Below are 19,677 nucleotides of genomic sequence, written 5' to 3' on the forward strand. Positions count from 1 at the left end.
TTGTTAATCACGCCGATGGATTTTTAAATACACAATTTAACACTTTGTTGCAGCTTCTGTAGTGATATCATCTGTAATGTCCCTGAAAAATAATGTTCCTCTTATCTGCTGCACAGAATGAGACGTGGAGATTTCAGAGAAGCAGTAACGGCAACCAGTTTGAGATGAGGCCGAAAACGCAGAAGCAACATATGAACTTGTCTTTACTGTGTCAACTAGTCCTTCTTCACCTGATGCAGCCGTCATGAACGCAGAACATTATTGTGCAGGGTTAATTAAAAATGTTCAAATGTTCCTCGCATGTATTCCTAATTTGCAGCCCCTGAGTGTAAATATTAGATACAATCTTTTTGTCATTGTACATTGGTACAAAAAAAACATATAGATGAAAAGAAAACAGAATAGGATAGAAATATGAAATATTTACAAATATGTATTTACAAGGCCTATTATATACAGTACAGTGTGACCTCTTGGCCTGGAGCTTCCCGCCTGTAGCTGATTTAAATTATTATTATTATTTTATTTTTTTGCCGGAGCTAAACCTCCTGCCTAAATATGGTTACCGAGAGCCGGGCTATCTATGTATGGGATCCAGGATGTCATGCAGCTTTGCCACTGTGTGTGAGACAAACCTCTGAGTGTCTGGTAGATTCCAGGCTGATGGTGGAGTGACAGATCAGCGTGGAGGAGCTGGGGGAGGATTACTGCTCATAAACATTGCCTGCCAGTATCCAATGTACAACAGAGCCCTGTGGATACAAGATAGATGGGACATGGTATAGGGATTACCCAGCCCCGTAATAATTCAGCTGCTCTATTTGAGTTACCTCATAAACATTAAACATTACAGAGTGCATTGTGGGAGAGCCCCTCTGCCGGACACACAAATATTTAGGCCCATATATGTATATAATATAATAAAACACCTCTCCCAGGTTATTGTGGGTGGATAGATTCAAATTGGGAGAACCACTGAATGTAGCGTCGCTCAAATTAAGTCATGTTACTGTGTACAGTATCCTTGGTTACGTCAATTTCCTCTCCTCCTATCGCTCCATCTCTTCTCTCTGCCCAATGTTTTTTTTGTTCTGGAGCCTCGTTCATCATTTCCTAACATTTCTATTTATGGTATTTCTTACAATCCCACCACTTGATCACAGCGCGCACGCACCATTTAATCTGGAGCGATCGCATTAGTGCAAGAGTCTCTCGCCGTCAATCTTCCTCTTTGAAGTTTTTGTGACACCTGGTGTGATTTTGAATTTCTTTTATCACAGGGAGAGAGGGTGTGTGGGTGTGTGTGAAAGGGTGTTTCTTTTTCCCATTGGATTTAATTATCATGCGGTCTTGTCGCCGATAACAGTGTTTATTTGCCAAACAGCGGCTCATGATGTCCCTGAACTCGAACTCTTATCGGGACCAAGTGAAGTTGTACTCTGTCAGAGCATCACGAGAAAGCCACTAATGTCACATATCTAAAGGGGAAGACGGCCTGGACGTTGAGAGACATGTTGTTGTTTTAATCTTATTCCTGACTTCTTCTTGAGTGGAAATGAAAGCAGCATCGCTCCGATCTCTCACCTGCCGGAACGTAGGTCACCATTTCATTTTTTGCCATTAATCAAGCGACGTTCTTCCACGTACAAGGCTGTCGACTCCGTGAGCCGCGCAGCCTTCCCACACTGTTTTGGCTCGGAAAAATGCTTTTAGTAAATGTCACAGCGCGGAACCCGTTTTCTCCCGGCAGACAGCAGAAACAGTGTGTTTGACTTTTCATGCAAACTTGCAAAAGTGTTGACAGGCTTAAATTGCTGCGTTCACCTCGTTCGCCGCTCACTTGTTTATACCAGATATCTGGCTTGTGTGAGTCACGGGGAGATTTATTACTGGGACTGAGCCCTCCCTTTTTGGTCGCACGAGACGAAGCCGAAATGCATTACTAGGTTTGCAGTTTTGTCTTTGTAGAAATAAGAGGGTCATGTTTGACATTTGCATTTTTTGCCCTCATGAAGTTGTTCGGCATCACTTGAATGGCTGTTAGGAGGTGAATCCATTCAGGTTGTATATCCATTTAGCCCATTTAGCCTATTTCAATTAGACCATTGATGGCTCTTATTTATTTTTCAGATGCTTCTCAAGTGTGATAACGCTCAAAGTAAATGTATGTACTTATGATCTATAAGTAGCGACAAATACTTATCCTGGTTCTGATTCTTGGTGTGTTATTCCTGGAATGTACTGTGAAGACTTCACATATGTTTGACCACATGCGTAACCAGTGTTGCACACGTGCACAGACCGGCTCCATGGCTGCTGAGATCCAAACTGAATGTGAGCTCTGTGGATGAGAGCAGGTGGATTACCAGAGGAACGCTGATGTTGACATTACTTCTTTCCCCTCCACCTCTGTGCCAGGTGGGCCAGTGAATATCGGTTGAGCACAACAGTCACATAAGCTTTGAGCTGTTCTCTTGTTTGAAGCCTGCATGTACGACATCACTGCTGCCAAGCAGAGACCGCAGACGGCATCGACAGAGCGCTGCTCCTGCTCTTCGCTGAGCCTGGCAGTGCTGCTGGGGCTGTAATTTTTTACTGTTGTCTCAAAATCAGGTTTGTAATCTCAGGCAACTGCTCTTTCTTTATTTTGTGGTCACCGGAAACCAGCCCAGTTGGAAATCTCCTGTTATTGGGAGGTGCAATTGGCCCGGCTTGGCTCATGATCGATTGATTGCTCTCTTTAAAAGCAGTGTCCCCGCGTTATGGACAAAATGGTCATTTCGTTTTAAGGAGCTTCCGAGAGCCTGGTTGCACCGCAGAATAAATTCTCCCAGGAAATAAGGAAAATCGACTAATCCTTGGTACCAAAGGAAATTTTACTCAATGTGTGACACAGGTCAGACCATTGAGATGGGATCACGGCTGCCATGTTGACCTCTGACCCACAAGTGGTCATTACAGCAATATGAGTGGCTGTGACAGCGTGGGTGGCAATGTTTTCACCCTCTGTGTGTGTGTGTGTGTGTGTGTGTGTGTTTGTGTGCTAAATAACAGTAGAATTTGCAGTTGAGATCAAAATTACCCTTAAAGGATAAAGCTATTGGTATAGACAAAGGATGGATGGAGTATTTCACTTGTTGCTCTGCTCCTTACAGTACTTACTTAATTCATTTGCGAAAACCTACTTGGTAATAAACACAGCTCTGATTCAGATTCAGGTTCTAGGGAATTGACTGAGAACCAGGAACTGCAAAGATAAGAAAAGGCAGTAATGACAAAATAAAACAGGGAGTGTTACAGTACTCAGCTAATATTGCAGTAATGACTTGAGTAGAATCGTGAGGATATATTCAGAGCTGGACATTTTGGTGAACATGTGTCTTCAGTAAGTGAATTGGTCCTGCCCAATAAGAGTCAATACTCTACAGTGATGATCACAACATGTTACGTCTTCAAACAGACACACAATGCAGCTGAAACTGTGTGGGATGGTGAACACGATGAATCAAAGCCTCCCTGTGGGGAGCAGGTACTGTTTGTAAGTCCAACGCACACCTCATGAAAGAGTGTATGAAACCGCATCCAGCTACTGTTAAACCATTCCCACACACATGCTCATGTAGAATGCAGAAAAAGCCTGATACACTCACTTTCGCACAATACAGGTGCATCTCAGCACTTTTGTCATCGCTCTCCCTCCCACGTTCATCAGATGCAACCTCTGAGTAGGAAATGCGAACGTTCGCCAAAAATTGCAGGAGTGATCGACACAGGGGAGAAGGTTCACCGCACCCGGCGGCTGGGTCACCGGAGCGGCGTGTGCATCCTCACAAATAGGTCGCACTTGGCCACATCACACAACTGCGAAGATGTTGATTCGAGGCTTTACACAGCTTTCATGTCTCGCACATGTACCGTCCTCGTGTGTTTGTGAGACGTCGCACAATTCGTTTGATTACCGGAACGCACCGGCTATGCATTGTTTGAGTTGTTGCTCATTTCGAAAGTCATGGGACCGCAAAGAAACAAACAGAGAAAGAATGAAAAGGATGTTTTGCTGCTGTTTTCTTGTGGATCAATCAATTAATAAATCAAAGCTAGATACATGGATAACTTAATTTATCCCCAATGGAAATCAGTATGTAAGAGACACCGTGTTTAGAGCTATAAATCTATATACACATACATAAACTACTATACAACTAGATAAATAAATAGGATAAAATATAAATAATCACAACTTTGATCGTGCCAATAGTTTTTATTGGCTTGTCTTGCATGGCATTTGCGTGATGATCGGATCTTCAAGCACTTAGAACATTGTGTACGAATTTCAAAAGGATTATTGTGCAAACAGCACATATCCTATTTTCTCAGAGAAATAGTGTTGACAAGGATGTTGGCCAGTGCAAAAATCCTTTTGCATATTGACTGGAGGCTGTAAATACTGTGTTTTTCCTCCGTGCAGAGAAATCAAAAACAGAGACCGTGATTGAATAATCAAACATTTCTACTGTGTGGAGACATGTTTTTCCTTTTTTTCCATTTTTTTCCTGATATCTTGTGATATGTAGGTTTTTCGTTCATGTGTAATGTCTGCAAGGTGGGGGGGTTGGGGGGGGGGGGGGGGGGGGGACAGGAGCTAAAACCAAGAGTTTCAGAGAGAGGGTGAAAAGAGGAGCTGCAGGAATGGACAGTATGAAGAAACTGATGTGTTTACTAAACATTAGAGCAAGTAAACCTTTTTGAGTAATAACCCAAATGAAAATTATTATGGAGCTAAATATGACCATAATAAGTCTTTTTTTTAATTTTATTTTTACAAATGTTATTAATTTACATTGACATGTTGGAGAAGGTGGACACTGAACTATAATCTGGACAGTGATGTGACCATTTTTCGGTGGCTGCTGATTTTGTCACAGCCACAGATAAGCTGTGGAAAAGTGGAAAGTGTTGTGTTGATCCTTCAACACAATGTTGTACAGTGTTCCTGTTTGGTGAAGTACAATGTCCCGTTGAATTTTTGGTACTCGTCTTCATAGTGCATGCGAGAGCATCTTAAACCCCGTCGTCGATCATTTTAACGGGGCAGAAAAAAATGGGCAACCTAGTAACTGATTCGTCCAAATGATAAAAGTCACCGCAGCGTGAAATTGTTGAAATGTAGACGTGTGTGTAAGCGACAGGCGATGAGTAAAACCTCAGACATGACTCCCCCTTTCTTTCTTTTTTTAAATGGCAGAGAAAGGCCAGCAGGCAGCAAACGATTAGCCAAGCTGTGCGTGTCATGTCCCCTAACAAATGCAACAGACCCGACAAACTAAATCCCGCTGACAGACTGACCAAATTAGGCCTCAGCCGTTGTGAGGATGGTTAATAGGTTGTGCGCGAGTGAAGAGTGTGCACCATGATTTAACAGGGGGCACTGTCCCTCAGAGACACTTCCTGGTAGTGAAAGCGACACAGTTGGCTTTTTGAGACCTCGTGGATTCTAGTTTCCATGCAGTCGCTTATAAGCAACTGTTGAGAGTGAGGCTACACATTTTCTTTCTTTTTTTTGTCGTATAAAATTACAACATTTCAGCTCTCTCAGCTTTCCATGTGCTATTTTATTGTTCACTTTGTTGCGCGGTGATGTGGTGCATTTCTTGTTGCTATACCGCAAGGCTGCAATACAGTTGGACAGAAAAATGCGTTCCAGCAATCTCGAACATAATTTTTTGAACATATTTCTTTGGTAACGTTTGGTAAAGTTGGACATCAGCAGGAAGTTGTTGCCATGATCACACTCATGTTTTTGTTGTGTAAATTGTGTAAATCGCCCTTTGTTCTGTTGGTGTTTTTCTCAGAGACATCAGAAAACAGAAAATCACTTACTGAGACAAAAGTGGACAGGTAAGTGAGATTGGATAAAAACCTGTCTGAAAGCCATTGAGTGTATCTCCAGTAGAGAATAAATCCAGTAAAATATGATCTATGGTATGTTAATCTCATCAGGACAAAAAAAAAAGAAAGGGAGTGAGTCTGAAGACTGAGTAAAGGCTCATGGACCCGTTTGCTGAACAGGACATTATCTGGAGAGCAGCAGTTTGAGAGTCGCACAGCGGAAAGTCCAACGGCGGAGGTAGATGGAGCATTTACACTGCAGCAGATTAGTGGGGTGTTTTAACCGGAGATTAGGTTAATCATGCAGAGTGCAGTGGCCAGGTTTAAACGATGTGCCATCATCCTCGCGGCAGCCGAGTCACAGGGCATGTCGCAACGGGATGCTCGGTCTCCCCTGAGCTCTGCTTCACCCCCGGTACACAGATAGTGCGTTGGTCATACAGCAGTTTGCTCAGAGACACGTCTACAGCCCAGAGGCATGCAGGGCTCTGCCTCGGCTTCAGCCAAAGCATGCCGGGAATAGTTGCGCTGCATTTTCACTTCAATGATAATCTATTTGATTGACGTCTGTGTTCTGAAACAAAGGCAGATTAGCGGATGTTCCTTTTTTTCATAGATGCACAAAGAAGATTGGGGGGGAGGATTTTGCCTTTATCTTTTTCGCTAGATCCCCTGCACTCGGAGAGTTGCGTGATAGGTCGCTGCTCAGGGGCATTTATCTGAGCTGGACAGTTATTGTGTTTTTTTCCAAGAGGTTTGTTTTTTTATCTTTATGCCCCCCCTTTGCCCCGCACTCATACGCGCATATTCCCCTTCTTGTAATTTTATTTTTCATACAATGTCATCGAATGAAAGCTAAGTACTCTCCAGCGAACAACAGTAATTTTCAGTGGCCATTGTTCTGAGTCATCCAGCGTGCACTTGAACACGGAGCACATTCAGGGAATAGGCGTCATTCATTTGTGATTGTTGGTTATGTTTTTTTTTTTGGTTGTTGTTTTTTTACGCACAAAAAAATGCATAATTGAAAAAGGCTTCATTCAAACAAACAAGTATGTCATGGTCAATTGATAATTCTGTTAAAATGTAATCTATTTTTTCATATATTTTATAAATATGTTCAGACATTGGACACATCCATAGGCAGAGGTGAAACATTTTGGTCTGGTAACACTACAGGAGATGGGTTGAAACAACCCGAGTCCCTCTGGCTCTGCCCGTGTTTCTCAGCCGCCGACCGTTACATTTCTTAAATCAGATGTGCAGCAATGGTGATAAAAAAAAGCTCCCGGTTATTTCCTGGAAAAAGAGAGCTAGCTGGGTCAAGCGACACATGAGAGAGAACCTTGATTGGTCTGGATCCTCAGTGCGCTGAGGGAATTCGCGGCTCGGTGGTGGGAGCTGCTCTGGCAGGATATTATAACAGAGGAATATATACGGGTCGAATTTGTCTCACACCTTCAATCACATTACTTCTACTCTACCACCAAAAGGCCGACGTGATCTCCATCGCCCCGTGTCAAAGGCATCCATGCGCACATATCGTACGTGACAAATCTGCACAAATCAATTAGGAGGTCTGAGCGAGCGTATATGTCTTCAGGACGTGTCTTTTTATAAACTTGTTCCCGCTTTTGTATTGTTTTCAAAGGAACGAGCGTTCATTTTAGGGGGAAGCCTCATTTTGTGTTCAGCTTCGGGGCACGTAGTGAGGTCGCGGCTAAAATTATGCAGATGCAGTATGAATCAAAGCGGAAAACGGACGGTAAGGGAAGGAAACAGTTTTGTGTAAAGGTCAGAGAATGGGATTAGACGAGAGAAAGATGTGTGAAAGAGAGTGAGAGAAGAAGACTGAATGATTCCATCCATCTTTTATTAGTAGCTCTATTATGCTCTTTGAAATATATTGCAAGCTATTCTTTCATTTACACGGGGATATTCACAAATATGTATTGGCTTGGTGTCTCTCTGTCGCTGTCCCTCCTGCAGGACTCGACCGAGCTCTGAGTCGGGTTAATCATTGCACCTACTTGTGCTAACTTGCAGGAAGTGGTGCGGGAAGGCCAGTAAGAGAGAGAGAGAGTAAGAGAGAGAGAGAGTAAGAGAGAGAGAGAGAGAGAGAGAGGGAGAGAGAGGAGGGAAGCCCTCGGAAAACACTGGTGCTGTAAGCACGACCATGTGCTCAGCCACACGTGTGTCAGCCACTGTCCTGAGCCCAGACACTGAGCTGACACGTCATGCACTCACAGAACGATGTCTGACCACTGTCCCCCGGTAAGAACGAATTCTGCTTCACTTGTTTTTGCTGTAGAAGAGCTTCACATTTAGTCTGGTCGCCGGAGCCGTCGTTTTTCTCCGTGCCCTGTGTGTAAAGCAGACGTCAGTTTCACAGGAAGATGTGGTTGGCACACATTCAACTTCCCTAATGAGCCGTAATGGATGCTGGAGTTTTGTTTTTGGTTTTTCTTCAATCAATGCCAGCTTCTTATTTTGTTGTGAAGAGTTGACGTGACCTCTACACGTCCGATGTCATTAAGGGCAGAAAAGTCAGTTGTGTGATCTCAGATGGGACTGACCTGATGTCTGACTTGACAAGAGTATCCCTGGTCCCTCAGGCGCCAGGGCCAAACAGTCCCCATGTACTACAGCTAATGGTAACTGCATCCTGTGGTCATTACACTGAACAGGCCATTTAGAAAATACGGCTCTTTGCTTAAGATATGATCTGAAGTCTGCCTTGCAGAGTTTTGTAATATAAAGGGCAGACATTCAGTTTGTGACTGAAGCCTCCTGGCGGCTATTTCATTCCAGACTTCATGAGCTTGTTGACATGTTCAGTCAAAAACGCAGACGGGGAAAGTCTTTGATTTTTCGACTGACCGCTGTCGCGACCGCGCTCATTGCGCACGTCTGTCCCGACGCACTGTGCCCTTATCTCTTGAGCAAATACCGTGCCCCCAGTAAACAAAAAGAAATCCCCCTCGCACACATCAACACGAGTCCCCTCCGTCCCGCCATGAGACTGGAACAGAATGGAATTTGAAACGTTTTAGCCAAAAATGTTTCCATGGTCAAGGTGTTTTTTGCAGAAACGTTTCAGATTTCGTTCCGTTCTCCGGCTTCGACCGAATCTCCCGTGGGGGGTTTTGTGGCGCCGATCGATTGCACAGGTGAGTGACCTCTGGCACACATTTTGACACGGGCTCAACCAAACACTGACGGGCTCTAAGATGAAGGTGGACAGCGGCCGACTGTGAGTCACAGAGTGAGCGTGGCCCCGCTGAGCCACAGCTGTCTGACTGATGGGACAAACAGCACTTCCTGGAGGTTCAGGGCTCCTCGCTGGTGCTCTGGACAGACGGGGTCTGGGCAGTATGCCTGGTATGATTGAGTGGCCGGGATGGAAACATGGTCTGGTTCACCGTGGATATATATTTTTGTGAGCCTTTAAAAGATATAAATAAAGGGCCTAATTGACCCGGCCCTTTCCTGTTTTGCTACACTGCCGGGTCCAGCTGAGGTATTAAGTCATGTGTTTGCAATGAGCTTTAATGGATTGTGTGTCCCTGTGTCATCCAGGCGGTGTGGTGAGCGTAGATAAGCCCCCTTATGAGGTGAAAACTCTTCCCCATCCTGCAGTATTCCCTCCCAGCACCAACAGCAGGAATAAGGGATGTCACGGCTGCTCCTCCTTTTGGCAGTGCTCGTCGTTTCCTGCAGCGTCCAGGTGGGTCCCTGGAGCAACGCACACACACACACACACACACACACACACACACACACACACACACACACACACACACACACTGCTGCCTTCTGAAACAATCCAGAGAGTAGTTGTATCGAGGCCTAAATAAACGGTCCCTTAAAGACATGAGCGTAAAAGATGTGTCTTTCCATACTGTGGCGACAGCCCCCTCCCAGGCTGACAAAACATTAGTTGTAGTTTCATTTTGACGGATTATGTCCCCAGTTTGAGGATGGGTTGTTTTCAGCCACTGTTTATAAGTGAAGTGAAACAGATGAATGCGATTTCACTTAATGCACCTGTTTTGTCTCCATGGTTTGCGCGGGCCTCACATTCTCAGCAGGAGTAACGGACCCTCCTGCTTTCACTGACATGGTATGTGCTCCACCGTTTTTCCTCAGGTGTCTCCTGCTGCTACCCTTGATAAGCTGAAGGAGAGTTTGAAATTGTACATGGAGGAGTGCGATCACAACAACAGCCAAGACCCGCCGAGCACCGGTGAGCAGGATGTTTGACTACGCTGTAGCATCACCAGTTCTCTTGAATCTCAATTTTGTTATGTATTTTTTGTTGCATTCGTTTTATCCAGAAAAAACAGGCAGTTGCAATCTCATTAATAGCGCTCTGACAACATTTTATGACAAGGCACATATGAAAGAAAGATATTTTTATGTAATTTTTACACTTACGCAAAAGAAAAACTGTATTTACCTTCATGTTTATGGCGTAAGGGCAGCTCTCCAATCCAGGACAATAGGGAAGGTTTAGGTCGCACCGTCACCAGACTATGTCCCATTCTCTGCTCAAACCATTGTTTAATCACACTGCTTGCCACGACTGCCGGTTGTTCATTTACTAAACCACATGCACACTCTTCTCTCGAATCATTCGCTTCATCAGCAGAGATTAACTTCATGCCGGTCGGTGCCGTTTTGTACTCTGTTAGCATATGTTATTCTTGAGGGACAGATCGGGAGAACATTGTTTTGCCCCATCGTTCAAAAAGGCCTCTTCCATCCCTGCGCGCAAAAACCAATCCACCTCCACATTCTGCAGCACTCCCACACCGTTCCTGTCACCACATGAGCATTACGGCAAATTAGCAGGTGCAGAGGAGATGGGGCAGAACACATCATACATCCGAACATCCAGCTGCCCATACGGCAAATGGCCAACACTCTTTACATTCTCTATTGAGAAGATGAAAGGTGTGTTGTAAGCGGAAGATCGTCGATGGAGGACTCAAGATGAAAGATGTGATAATGATTACCAGTATCCATCGCTTCAAAGACATGCTGCCATATACCATGACCCGGGGACCACTCCAGGACATTCACTGCAGAGAAAGGTGTGTAAGGGCTGCGACTGTTCAAGATAATCCCTCCCACTTTTCACGTTTGTTTTTGTGTTTCATTTCATCCCCAGGCCTCGTGTGCAACAGGACATTTGACAATTACGCCTGTTGGCCTGATGGACTCCCCAACACCACTGTCAGTGTGCCGTGCCCGTGGTATCTGCCATGGCACCATGAAGGTAAGAGACATGTGGGTGAGTAGACAGGGACTGTGTGAGAGTTGATCCAGGGCGACTTAAAATATCCTGCAGAGAGAGACAGCTGTCCGTGATGACTGCACTTTCCAGTAACTCAAGACACTGTTTGTCTCTCTGTGTGTGTGTGTGTGTGTGTGTGTGTGTGTAGTACTGCACGGTATGGTGTATCAGGAATGTGATGCAAACGGCCAGTGGTTGACGACGAAGAATACCAGCGAGTGTGACTCCAATAATCCAAGTCAGGTGAGAAAACAAAAATCTCTCATTGGACAATTACAGATGACATCATAGACTCACTGTTACTGTTAGAAGTGAAGCTTAAACTGGACCTCTGTCACATATTAACCCTCTCAAATAAAATCCATATGTTCACATGTGTATCAATTTGCAGCAGTACTATGGCCATATTCGGATCATGTACACAGTGGGCTATTCCTTATCACTGGTGGCTTTGGTGTTGGCGCTTGGCATCCTCATATGCTTCAGGTAATGATGATTTTCATTTTAAATCGTTTCAAAGAAACACACCCGATAATTCCGCTTGACTGCTTCAGTAGATTCTGTATCATGGAAAGCACAACGTGGAAATAATGTCCGAGCAGTTGTTCTGTATCACACAGTAGTATTGTTTACACTCTTTTGGCAGATTGCCTGATAGCCGTGGATTGTGTTGCCTCTCGCTCTCTCTCATCAGGAAACTGCACTGCATGAGGAACAACATCCACATGAATCTGTTTGCCTCCTTCATCCTGCGAGCGCTGTCCATCCTCATCAAAGACGCGCTGCTGGTGGCCAACATCACATCTCAGGACCTCGGCAGGGACCAGGAGCAGGGATTCCCCCGGGCATCTTTGGCTCCGGTCGAGCTGCTGGTCAACAATGACGTCAGTGTGAGTGCCGTGCAGACAAACAACAAGCTGAAGACAATGTACACAAATTATTAAGAGGAGTGTTTTGTTTTCTTTAACATCACAAATTAATATTGTAAGGGGAGGGTCCACTACAGAGTTGAATGTGTAGTGTTTGTTGAACATTTCACAGCTCAATAAAAATATCTGGGTTAAAGAATCCGTGCCGCTGTCTTGCAGATAACGGTTAGCTGTCGCATCGCCGTGGTGATGATGCAGTACAGTATCATGGCCAACACCTACTGGCTGCTGGTGGAAGGCATCTACCTCCACAACCTCCTGGTGATCACCGTGTTCACGGAGAGGAACTATTTCAAAATCTACCTGTGCATTGGCTGGGGTGAGCAGGCTCATTTGTGTGTTTGTGTGAGGGAGAGTGTGTCTACAACGGGAGAAATAAGTCAGCCGATGCAAATTCATTAAGTGCTGTATAATCCCTCTTTTTTTGCATATCAGAGCAGATAAAATGCAAAACGACTTGCGTGCATTTAGACGACTCTCGTTTCATCACAGGTACCCCGTTAATATTCCTCGTGCCCTGGGTGATGCTGAAATATCTGTATGAAAATCAAGAGTAAGTTTCCTCAGCGCTCTCCCTCTCTCCCTCTCTCTTTCTCTCTTTCTCTCTTTCTCTCTTTCTCTCTTTCAATCTACATTTGAACTCACTCACGTTGATTTTTCAGCCGTAACAGCACCACACGGCAAACGGTCTTTCCCCTGTACATACCGATGTTTATGCATAGCAGCTCATGGCCAATTTCACACATAATTACTAAACGAGTAGTTGGCTGCAACAAAACTTCTCACACAGGACACGTTCTGCGGGACGCCAAATATGGAAACAATGTCAGAGCAGCAGTTGTGTTTGTCCGTTATATTTCATGATAAGGTTCAGCAGCCAAATCCCTCTTAAGCTATTTTCCGACATGAACTCTGGAATTTATCCGGAAAAACTGGCTCTGGACTTTTTCAAGAGTTTACCGTTCACATATGAAGAACGCAGCAGGAGATTGTCCGAGTCAGACGCGTTCAGAGCGGCTGGAAAATTTCCGGAAACATTCAGGCCAGAGGTGGGAAGAGCGCCCACCCGCTGACCGTGAATCTTTTCCTGCTGTGTTCTCACATGTCTGTTGCTTTCTCACACACACAAAAAAAACCCTCCAAAAAATTCTGGAAAATGTCCAGACTTGTCAGTGCATGTCTGAAAGCAGCTTCAGCGTCCAACATATGCTTCGGCAGCATATGAAAAAGGGCTGCACTTTCTAAACCATAGACGCATGGTGTGTAATGTAAAGCTGTAAACCCACAGTGGTGCAGTGTTTACGCCATCATCAGCTGGGGAGAGGAAAACTCGCAAAACAAAATTTGTTACAGGGTGAAACATGTCCAGAAGCACCTGAGGTGTTTCAGATAAAGCACGCGGAATATTTCTCGTTGTGCCCCCACTGACGTTTCCATCACTGCTTTTTTTTTTTTTTTTTTTTTTTCAGGTGCTGGGGGCAGAACATAGACATGAATTACTGGTGGATCATCCGTTCCCCAATTCTGCTGGCAGTTGTGGTAATTTCCCCGGCTTTCCTCTCATTTTGCTTCTCCGTATCTGGTGTTTTCTGACCATAACACCAATTGTCATCCTTAACCAAAGAGCCCTGTATGTTGTTTGTTATTTGTGAACTGAAACTGCATTGGGAAAGTAATATATTCACCCTACAATCACATGTGTACCCAGTGCACTTCCCCTCACCCCAGCATATCCTTTTCCATTCGTAAATTGTGCTGGATTAGTAAACACAACTCATTTATTCATGAAGTATAAAAGACTGTCTGTGCTGTAAAGCCAACATCTGGGACATTTTTAAAGAGTCAAATGTTTTCGGGATTATAGAAATATGATATTTATTTTGTAAAGTCACAATTGAACTGCCCCTCTATCAATACTGCTTTTCATTGTAGGTGTGCTCTGCAAAGGTCAGTCCTCAGTCTTTATGGAAGTCAGATTTGTCATGGCTCTTATGCCAGGTCAATTACACAGACTTGCCGGCATTTTCCATGCATTAATCATCCTGCTAAGTGGCCTGTATCTCACAGGAATTCCTGTGTTTGAGCTGCAGCAGGGATGGGAAGGCTGGTTCCCGTTCCCCTGTTTCCCTCTGTGTGTGTGCTCGTGTGTGTGTGTGTATGTGTGTGTCCTTCAGTTTGTTCCCAACACATACATACATACATTTATAAGCGATGTTCACATTACAGTGTATGTACTGTGTGTATAGTATGTGCCGAAGTTGAATCAACACAGGGCGTGTCATTTTGCGGACAGGTACGGAGCTGCTGCGATTTTTCTTTTCAATAAAAAAATATAATAAAATTGCTTTTGTTTAACATGCCTGCCCGTCCCTATTGATACAAGTTGTCAGTCACACGTTTTTCATTCACAACACAATTGTCACAAGTGTTCTTTGGTTGGTATTTTTAGTTCCAGCAATTTCAGTTAACAAGACATACCCAAACCCTAGGCATTAATTATATTTACAAATTAGGTCCAGCTTCACTCTCTTCTCTCGGCCACCTGTTAATGAACGACTTATAAATCAAAAGGTCACATCACGAGCGATTTTCGTTACAAGACCACCACTGCTACTTCAAATGCCAGCTGCTGTGAAAAGGTTCCATGGTAACAGAAACATCACAAATACATCACAAATACACATTATTTACAGCAAGTGGCATTATTCCTTGCAGATGCCTTTGTTTTATTCTATCTATTGTGATTGTCATCGCTGAGATTTCTGCCATTTCCCTGTTCAAAAGTTTTCCCTGGAATACCATCCAAGAAGTGACTGTTTTTTCAAATTTAGTTTCGCGGTGCTTTGAGCAGCACAAACGACATTTCCTATGCATCATATCCAACCTATATCAAATAAAACTGATATTTTCTGCATGATAACACATCTCTAAAACTTTATTAACACGGACGCCTCTGTTTTTCACAGATCAACTTCCTCATCTTTATCTATATCATTAAGATTCTTGTGTCAAAACTTCGAGCGCACCAAATGAGATACACAGATTACAAGATCAGGTGAGTTCAAACATTTAAGCACTTTTCCGTTTGCTCTGTGCTAGTTTTTGTCTCTCTCTCATTTATTTCGTGCTCTTTTTCTCTCTCAGGTTGGCTAAGTCGACTCTGACCCTGATCCCTCTTCTGGGTATCCATCAGGTGGTCTTCATCTTTGTGACAGACGAATCCACCAAGACCACCATTGCCCTGCGTCTCACCAAGCTCTTCATCGACCTCTTCTTCTCTTCCTTCCAGGTTGGACTATGAAAAGCACAACTTGTTCTTATTTTCACTAACAAACGCCCCACACCATTTGTGAAAAGACTCATCAATCTCCTGTGGGGAAATGTCTTGGCTCATTGTCGGTAGCATGGAATCAGAGGTTCAGTTGTCTGAGGGAAATCAGGCAGGCTAAGAGTTGAGACATTGATGGAGAGATGTGTATCATCAATGTATCTCTTTGTTCTCAAATTTGAGTCAATCTGAACAAGCTGAAAAATTCACAACTGCATCTTAGACTTAATAACGCTCTCTTATTAAATCTGAATCTCAGAAACAATGCTGGACTAAATGAAAAGCCTCTCTAAGTGTTCTTCTGGAAGAGCCCGTCTGAACACATTACATGCAGTCTATGCTGCTAAGTGGCATAACGTCAGTGACTTTTTCGCTGCGGGGACAGAGATGACATGTGTCAGGATTACAACCAACCAACGTGGGGGGGTCGCCTTGAGGAAGGGAGCGTGGGAAATGAGGATGCAAATAGAATCTGCAAAGACAAGTGCAGTTGTGCGACTTTTGATCAGCATTGGTTTTACCAAATGTAGCCAAATAGGTGGCTACACTGACATTTGCAGAATAATGTGTTAGCTAATCTAGTAGCTGTCGTTAATGGAGTTAATGTAGAGGACTGATTCAGTTTTGGGTGTCTCCACAGGGTCTCTTGGTGGCCATCTTGTACTGCTTTGTGAACAAAGAAGTGAGTCTCCTCATTTGCATAAAACAAAACATCTTGTCGACCCCGTGCTTTTTCTCCCGATATCATAATCCGTCCTTTCCTCAGGTGCAGTCGGAGATCCTGAAGAAGTGGAAGCGCTGGAAGCTAGGGCGGAACATCGAGGAGGAATACCGCCACACTTACAGCAATACCCCCAACACCAAGACAGCTAGCCTGTTGAACCACGTCTCTCGATTGCCCCACCTACCGGACATCGCCAAAACCTCTGCTCCGGTCTGCAGTCCCGAGGAGAGGCACATGCTCGTGGCGGGCTGCCATAACGGTATGGTCCACAGCAAGGGGGGAGTCCAGTGCGCCTCTCCACGGCACAAGGGAAACATCAGCAACTGCACCCTGGTAGAAGACATCAGCCTTACCGACAAGGTGCAGTGCTACAAGGCTCGGAGAGGGAACGCAGAGAGCCACCTGTGAAAGACACTTGGAAAAGAGAAGTTGGTGAGGAAACTTGGAGGGAGCGTTGAGTTCTCACCTGGCCCCGGCGTACTGCGCTGGGCGACTGTGAAGAGCTGGGCTGATGGAGTCATCTGTCAGAGCGGTGTTCTCTCAGAGATCAGTGTCACTGGGAGACCGAGCAGCGCTCAGCCCTCTCCACAGCCTGAGAATGGAGAAAAATACGGCAGACGTCCAACGCTGAGGGTTCGATATCTGCTGTGAGCTTTGTGACTGGATTTCTCTAGATGTTTGTCACACAGTGTAAGAAACTGCTGCATGTTGAACAATGCAACAACAGAATCTCACTGCAGATACAAGGCATGTAAAATAATGAGAAGGAGGAAAAAACCCTGAAACCTCAAAAAGCAACAACAGCAACAAAGAGACCAAAAAAAGGAGCCAGTGTCCTTGCTTGAGCATCTGCTTTAATTTGTGCTTTGTATCAAATATGTGTTTTGTGTTTCTGGAGGTTAAAGACAAACTGGACATTGAACTGAATACACAAAAAAGACCAAACAAGTGAAGAAGATGGCAGAAAACAGAGGAGACCCTTTTTTTGATTTGCGCAGAATCATATTAATGTTTTTGTCCAGACTGACTTTGATGAAAATGTACAGAAAAGGAAGAAACGTTGTGTTGACTGTACCTCATACAGTGAGGTAACCACGGTGGTGATGTTCAAGCGGCCCCATCCAGGGCCCATGAGAAATTGGCAGCTGCTCTCATTCCTGGCTTACGTAAAGCGGTCAAGGGATGGTATGGGATGAATTATAGATAAGCTAAAAATGGTCATCCCTTGACTTATTCAAGTGTTTTACAACAACAAATAAATCGTTTTATATTGGTTTAAACCATGAATACTGCAGAGTGTTACTGTGTAAATGTGTTTCCGAGGGGAGTCGTGGCAATTCTGCGCCGTTAAACACTTTCTCTCCCCCTTTGCCATCAACATGTTGTCTGACTCACATGGCTTGGTGTGCAATGATGAACTTCTGCGCAGTAGCTCACCCGACCTTTGACATGAAAGCTGATAGGAAGGAGGTGTGCACGCAAATCAAAGATAAAAATACATGGTATATAGACATGACCTGTAAAGGCACATGCATACAGTATGAATTGTAACACTGTGACTCAAGATAACATGTCACCTCTGGCACAAGGGTGTGTTTGCAATGCTAAATATAAGCTGTTGTGCATGCACGTCACGCAGATTTTTTGTGAAATGATGCTGCGTACGTGCCGTGCAGTGCCATCTCATCAATGTCTCCACCGTGCAAATGCCAAAAAGTCAGTCTGTGCTAATGACTGCATGTGCCCAGTTACTCTACAGACAGTGTTTAGTATTCAGCCTTATTGCCAGCCTGTCTGCAGGGCCTGTGGAGTCTGAACAAAGCTCTGTGCCCTTAAGGGAGAACAAATCCTCTCTGGTAAGCATGCTAGTGACAAAGAAAGATGAATAAGCAGTGGTACATTTGCGGCTGAATATTTTCTTTTCTTTTTTTTTTTTAGAAAAAGGGAAGCTTTTTTTGATTTTATTTTTAAACATCAACATCATTTACCTTTGAGTGGCTAAATATTTTTGCCAGATCTAGCTCAACTTGACTTTGTATGTATGACTTTTTGCACAATGTTAATTTATAATTGCTAAATGCTGTGTGTTAAAGTGTATATGTGTTAAAACAGTTGATTTATCTGATTTCTGTATTTTTTCTATATTTTGTGTGTGTGTATGAGAGAGTTTATAGTTGGGTATGAATGTGTGAAGTTTCAGTATTCCAGATATGTGCATGTGTTACAGTAGGTTGAATCACGGGCCGCAGCAAGAGGTGCAGTGGGATGATGTAACAGTGCAACAGGCTCAGCGATCAGAGGGCGATATGAGTCAGTCCTACCCCGACATATACAGAACCACACCACAGGACATTCCTAGAAGTCATGCCTATATGAGGCATAGGCAAGACAACGCTCTGCGTTTTATCATGGAAGCTTTGCAGTTCAGAGTTGAAATTGAAATCGAAGCACAACGGCGACGTGTTTGTCATTTGGATAACGCCTCTGGTGCATTTTACACTTCAGCCAGGTGCTGGTGTTTTTCATCAGCACCCGCTGAGGGTTGTAATAGAGCAGGTGGATATCCAACAGCCAGAGCTGAGCTGGGAGTGTGGCACACACAGTGGCACCGCTGGAGCTCAGTGGTGAATTTTCTTGCTCTGCAAAGCAGGAGACATGCTTTCAATACTGACACATTAACAAAGGAATGTTGTGCACCTTGAGTTAAAAAAGGATTCAGTAGTGTGTATAAGTGCAATGCTGATTTTATTTCAATCTAATACATGTATTTTAAGCTGTGACCATAACCATTTATGTTTTTTTCGAAACCAGCAGCTTGTGTCACTCTCCTCTCTGGACCAAAGTGGTTCTGTCTGAATGTATTCTTTAAAAGGGCCAAACAGGAAGGTTCCTTTGTATTTTCTCATAGAGGTGGTTAATAATAATAATAATAAATTTCATTTATAGAGCACTTTTCATTGCTAAAAGCAATCTCAAAGTGGTTATGTTCAGTGTATGTGTTGTGAGGAGCCAGTCAGGTAAAAACTGACTGTGTTCATCATATATTGTGTCCGCTTTTCAAACTTTGTCCAACTAGTGAAAGAATAAATTACAATGTATGTGAAAGAGTATTTTAACTTGCTGTGTTTTTGTTTTTTTGTATTGGTGAATATTCATAATGTTAAAATAAAAAGGAGAACGCATGTGCAGATCAATTTTCTTGGTTTCTCGATGATGTTGCCTGCAGGTTGGTTTATTATCAATCAATCAATCAATCAAGCTTCATTCATATAGCACATTTCAAACAAATAAAACAAAAAAATATAGGATGTTGAAAGTGAATTAAAGACTAATGCCTACCAAGATGATAAAAGATATGAAAAAATCTAAACACAAAAATTATACTAAGATAGTAAAAGCTCAATAAAGTGAAATATAGTAAGATGAATAATAGCGATGAATGCTGACACTTTTAGTAAAGAATAACTGTGAATAAAAAAAAAAACATTTTGATAAAAAGAAAGTATAG

The 19,677-nt window shown here is 43.7% G+C and overlaps 1 protein-coding gene across 4 annotated transcripts in view; it reads left to right on the forward strand.

Annotated features, from left to right (window-relative positions):
- The window catches only part of gcgra (glucagon receptor a), a 31,289-nt gene extending 11,926 nt beyond the window's left edge, over positions 1-19,363 (forward strand). The window contains exons 1-14 of one of the 4 annotated variants that reach the window (XM_035615180.2): positions 8,019-8,163; positions 9,469-9,616; positions 10,039-10,135; positions 11,063-11,170; positions 11,337-11,431; positions 11,580-11,674; positions 11,883-12,078; positions 12,277-12,436; positions 12,610-12,670; positions 13,587-13,656; positions 15,084-15,172; positions 15,262-15,406; positions 16,086-16,127; positions 16,212-19,363. In XM_035615180.2, coding sequence (XP_035471073.1) covers positions 9,563-9,616; positions 10,039-10,135; positions 11,063-11,170; positions 11,337-11,431; positions 11,580-11,674; positions 11,883-12,078; positions 12,277-12,436; positions 12,610-12,670; positions 13,587-13,656; positions 15,084-15,172; positions 15,262-15,406; positions 16,086-16,127; positions 16,212-16,577 — 1,578 coding nt within the window. In that variant the 5' untranslated portion in view covers positions 8,019-8,163; positions 9,469-9,562 and the 3' untranslated portion in view covers positions 16,578-19,363. Of the gene's footprint in view, positions 1-8,018; positions 8,164-8,998; positions 9,060-9,468; positions 9,617-10,038; positions 10,136-10,162; positions 10,986-11,062; positions 11,171-11,336; positions 11,432-11,579; positions 11,675-11,882; positions 12,079-12,276; positions 12,437-12,609; positions 12,671-13,586; positions 13,657-15,083; positions 15,173-15,261; positions 15,407-16,085; positions 16,128-16,211 lie in introns of those variants that run through there. The other 3 variants (XM_035615181.2, XM_035615179.2, XM_035615182.2) reach the window with 3 other exon arrangements.
- The last annotated feature ends 314 nt before the right edge of the window (positions 19,364-19,677 follow it).

The sequence above is a fragment of the Scophthalmus maximus genome, chromosome 17 (genome assembly GCF_022379125.1).
Source record: "Scophthalmus maximus strain ysfricsl-2021 chromosome 17, ASM2237912v1, whole genome shotgun sequence".
In the NCBI taxonomy this organism is placed as follows: Eukaryota; Metazoa; Chordata; class Actinopteri; order Pleuronectiformes; family Scophthalmidae; genus Scophthalmus; species Scophthalmus maximus.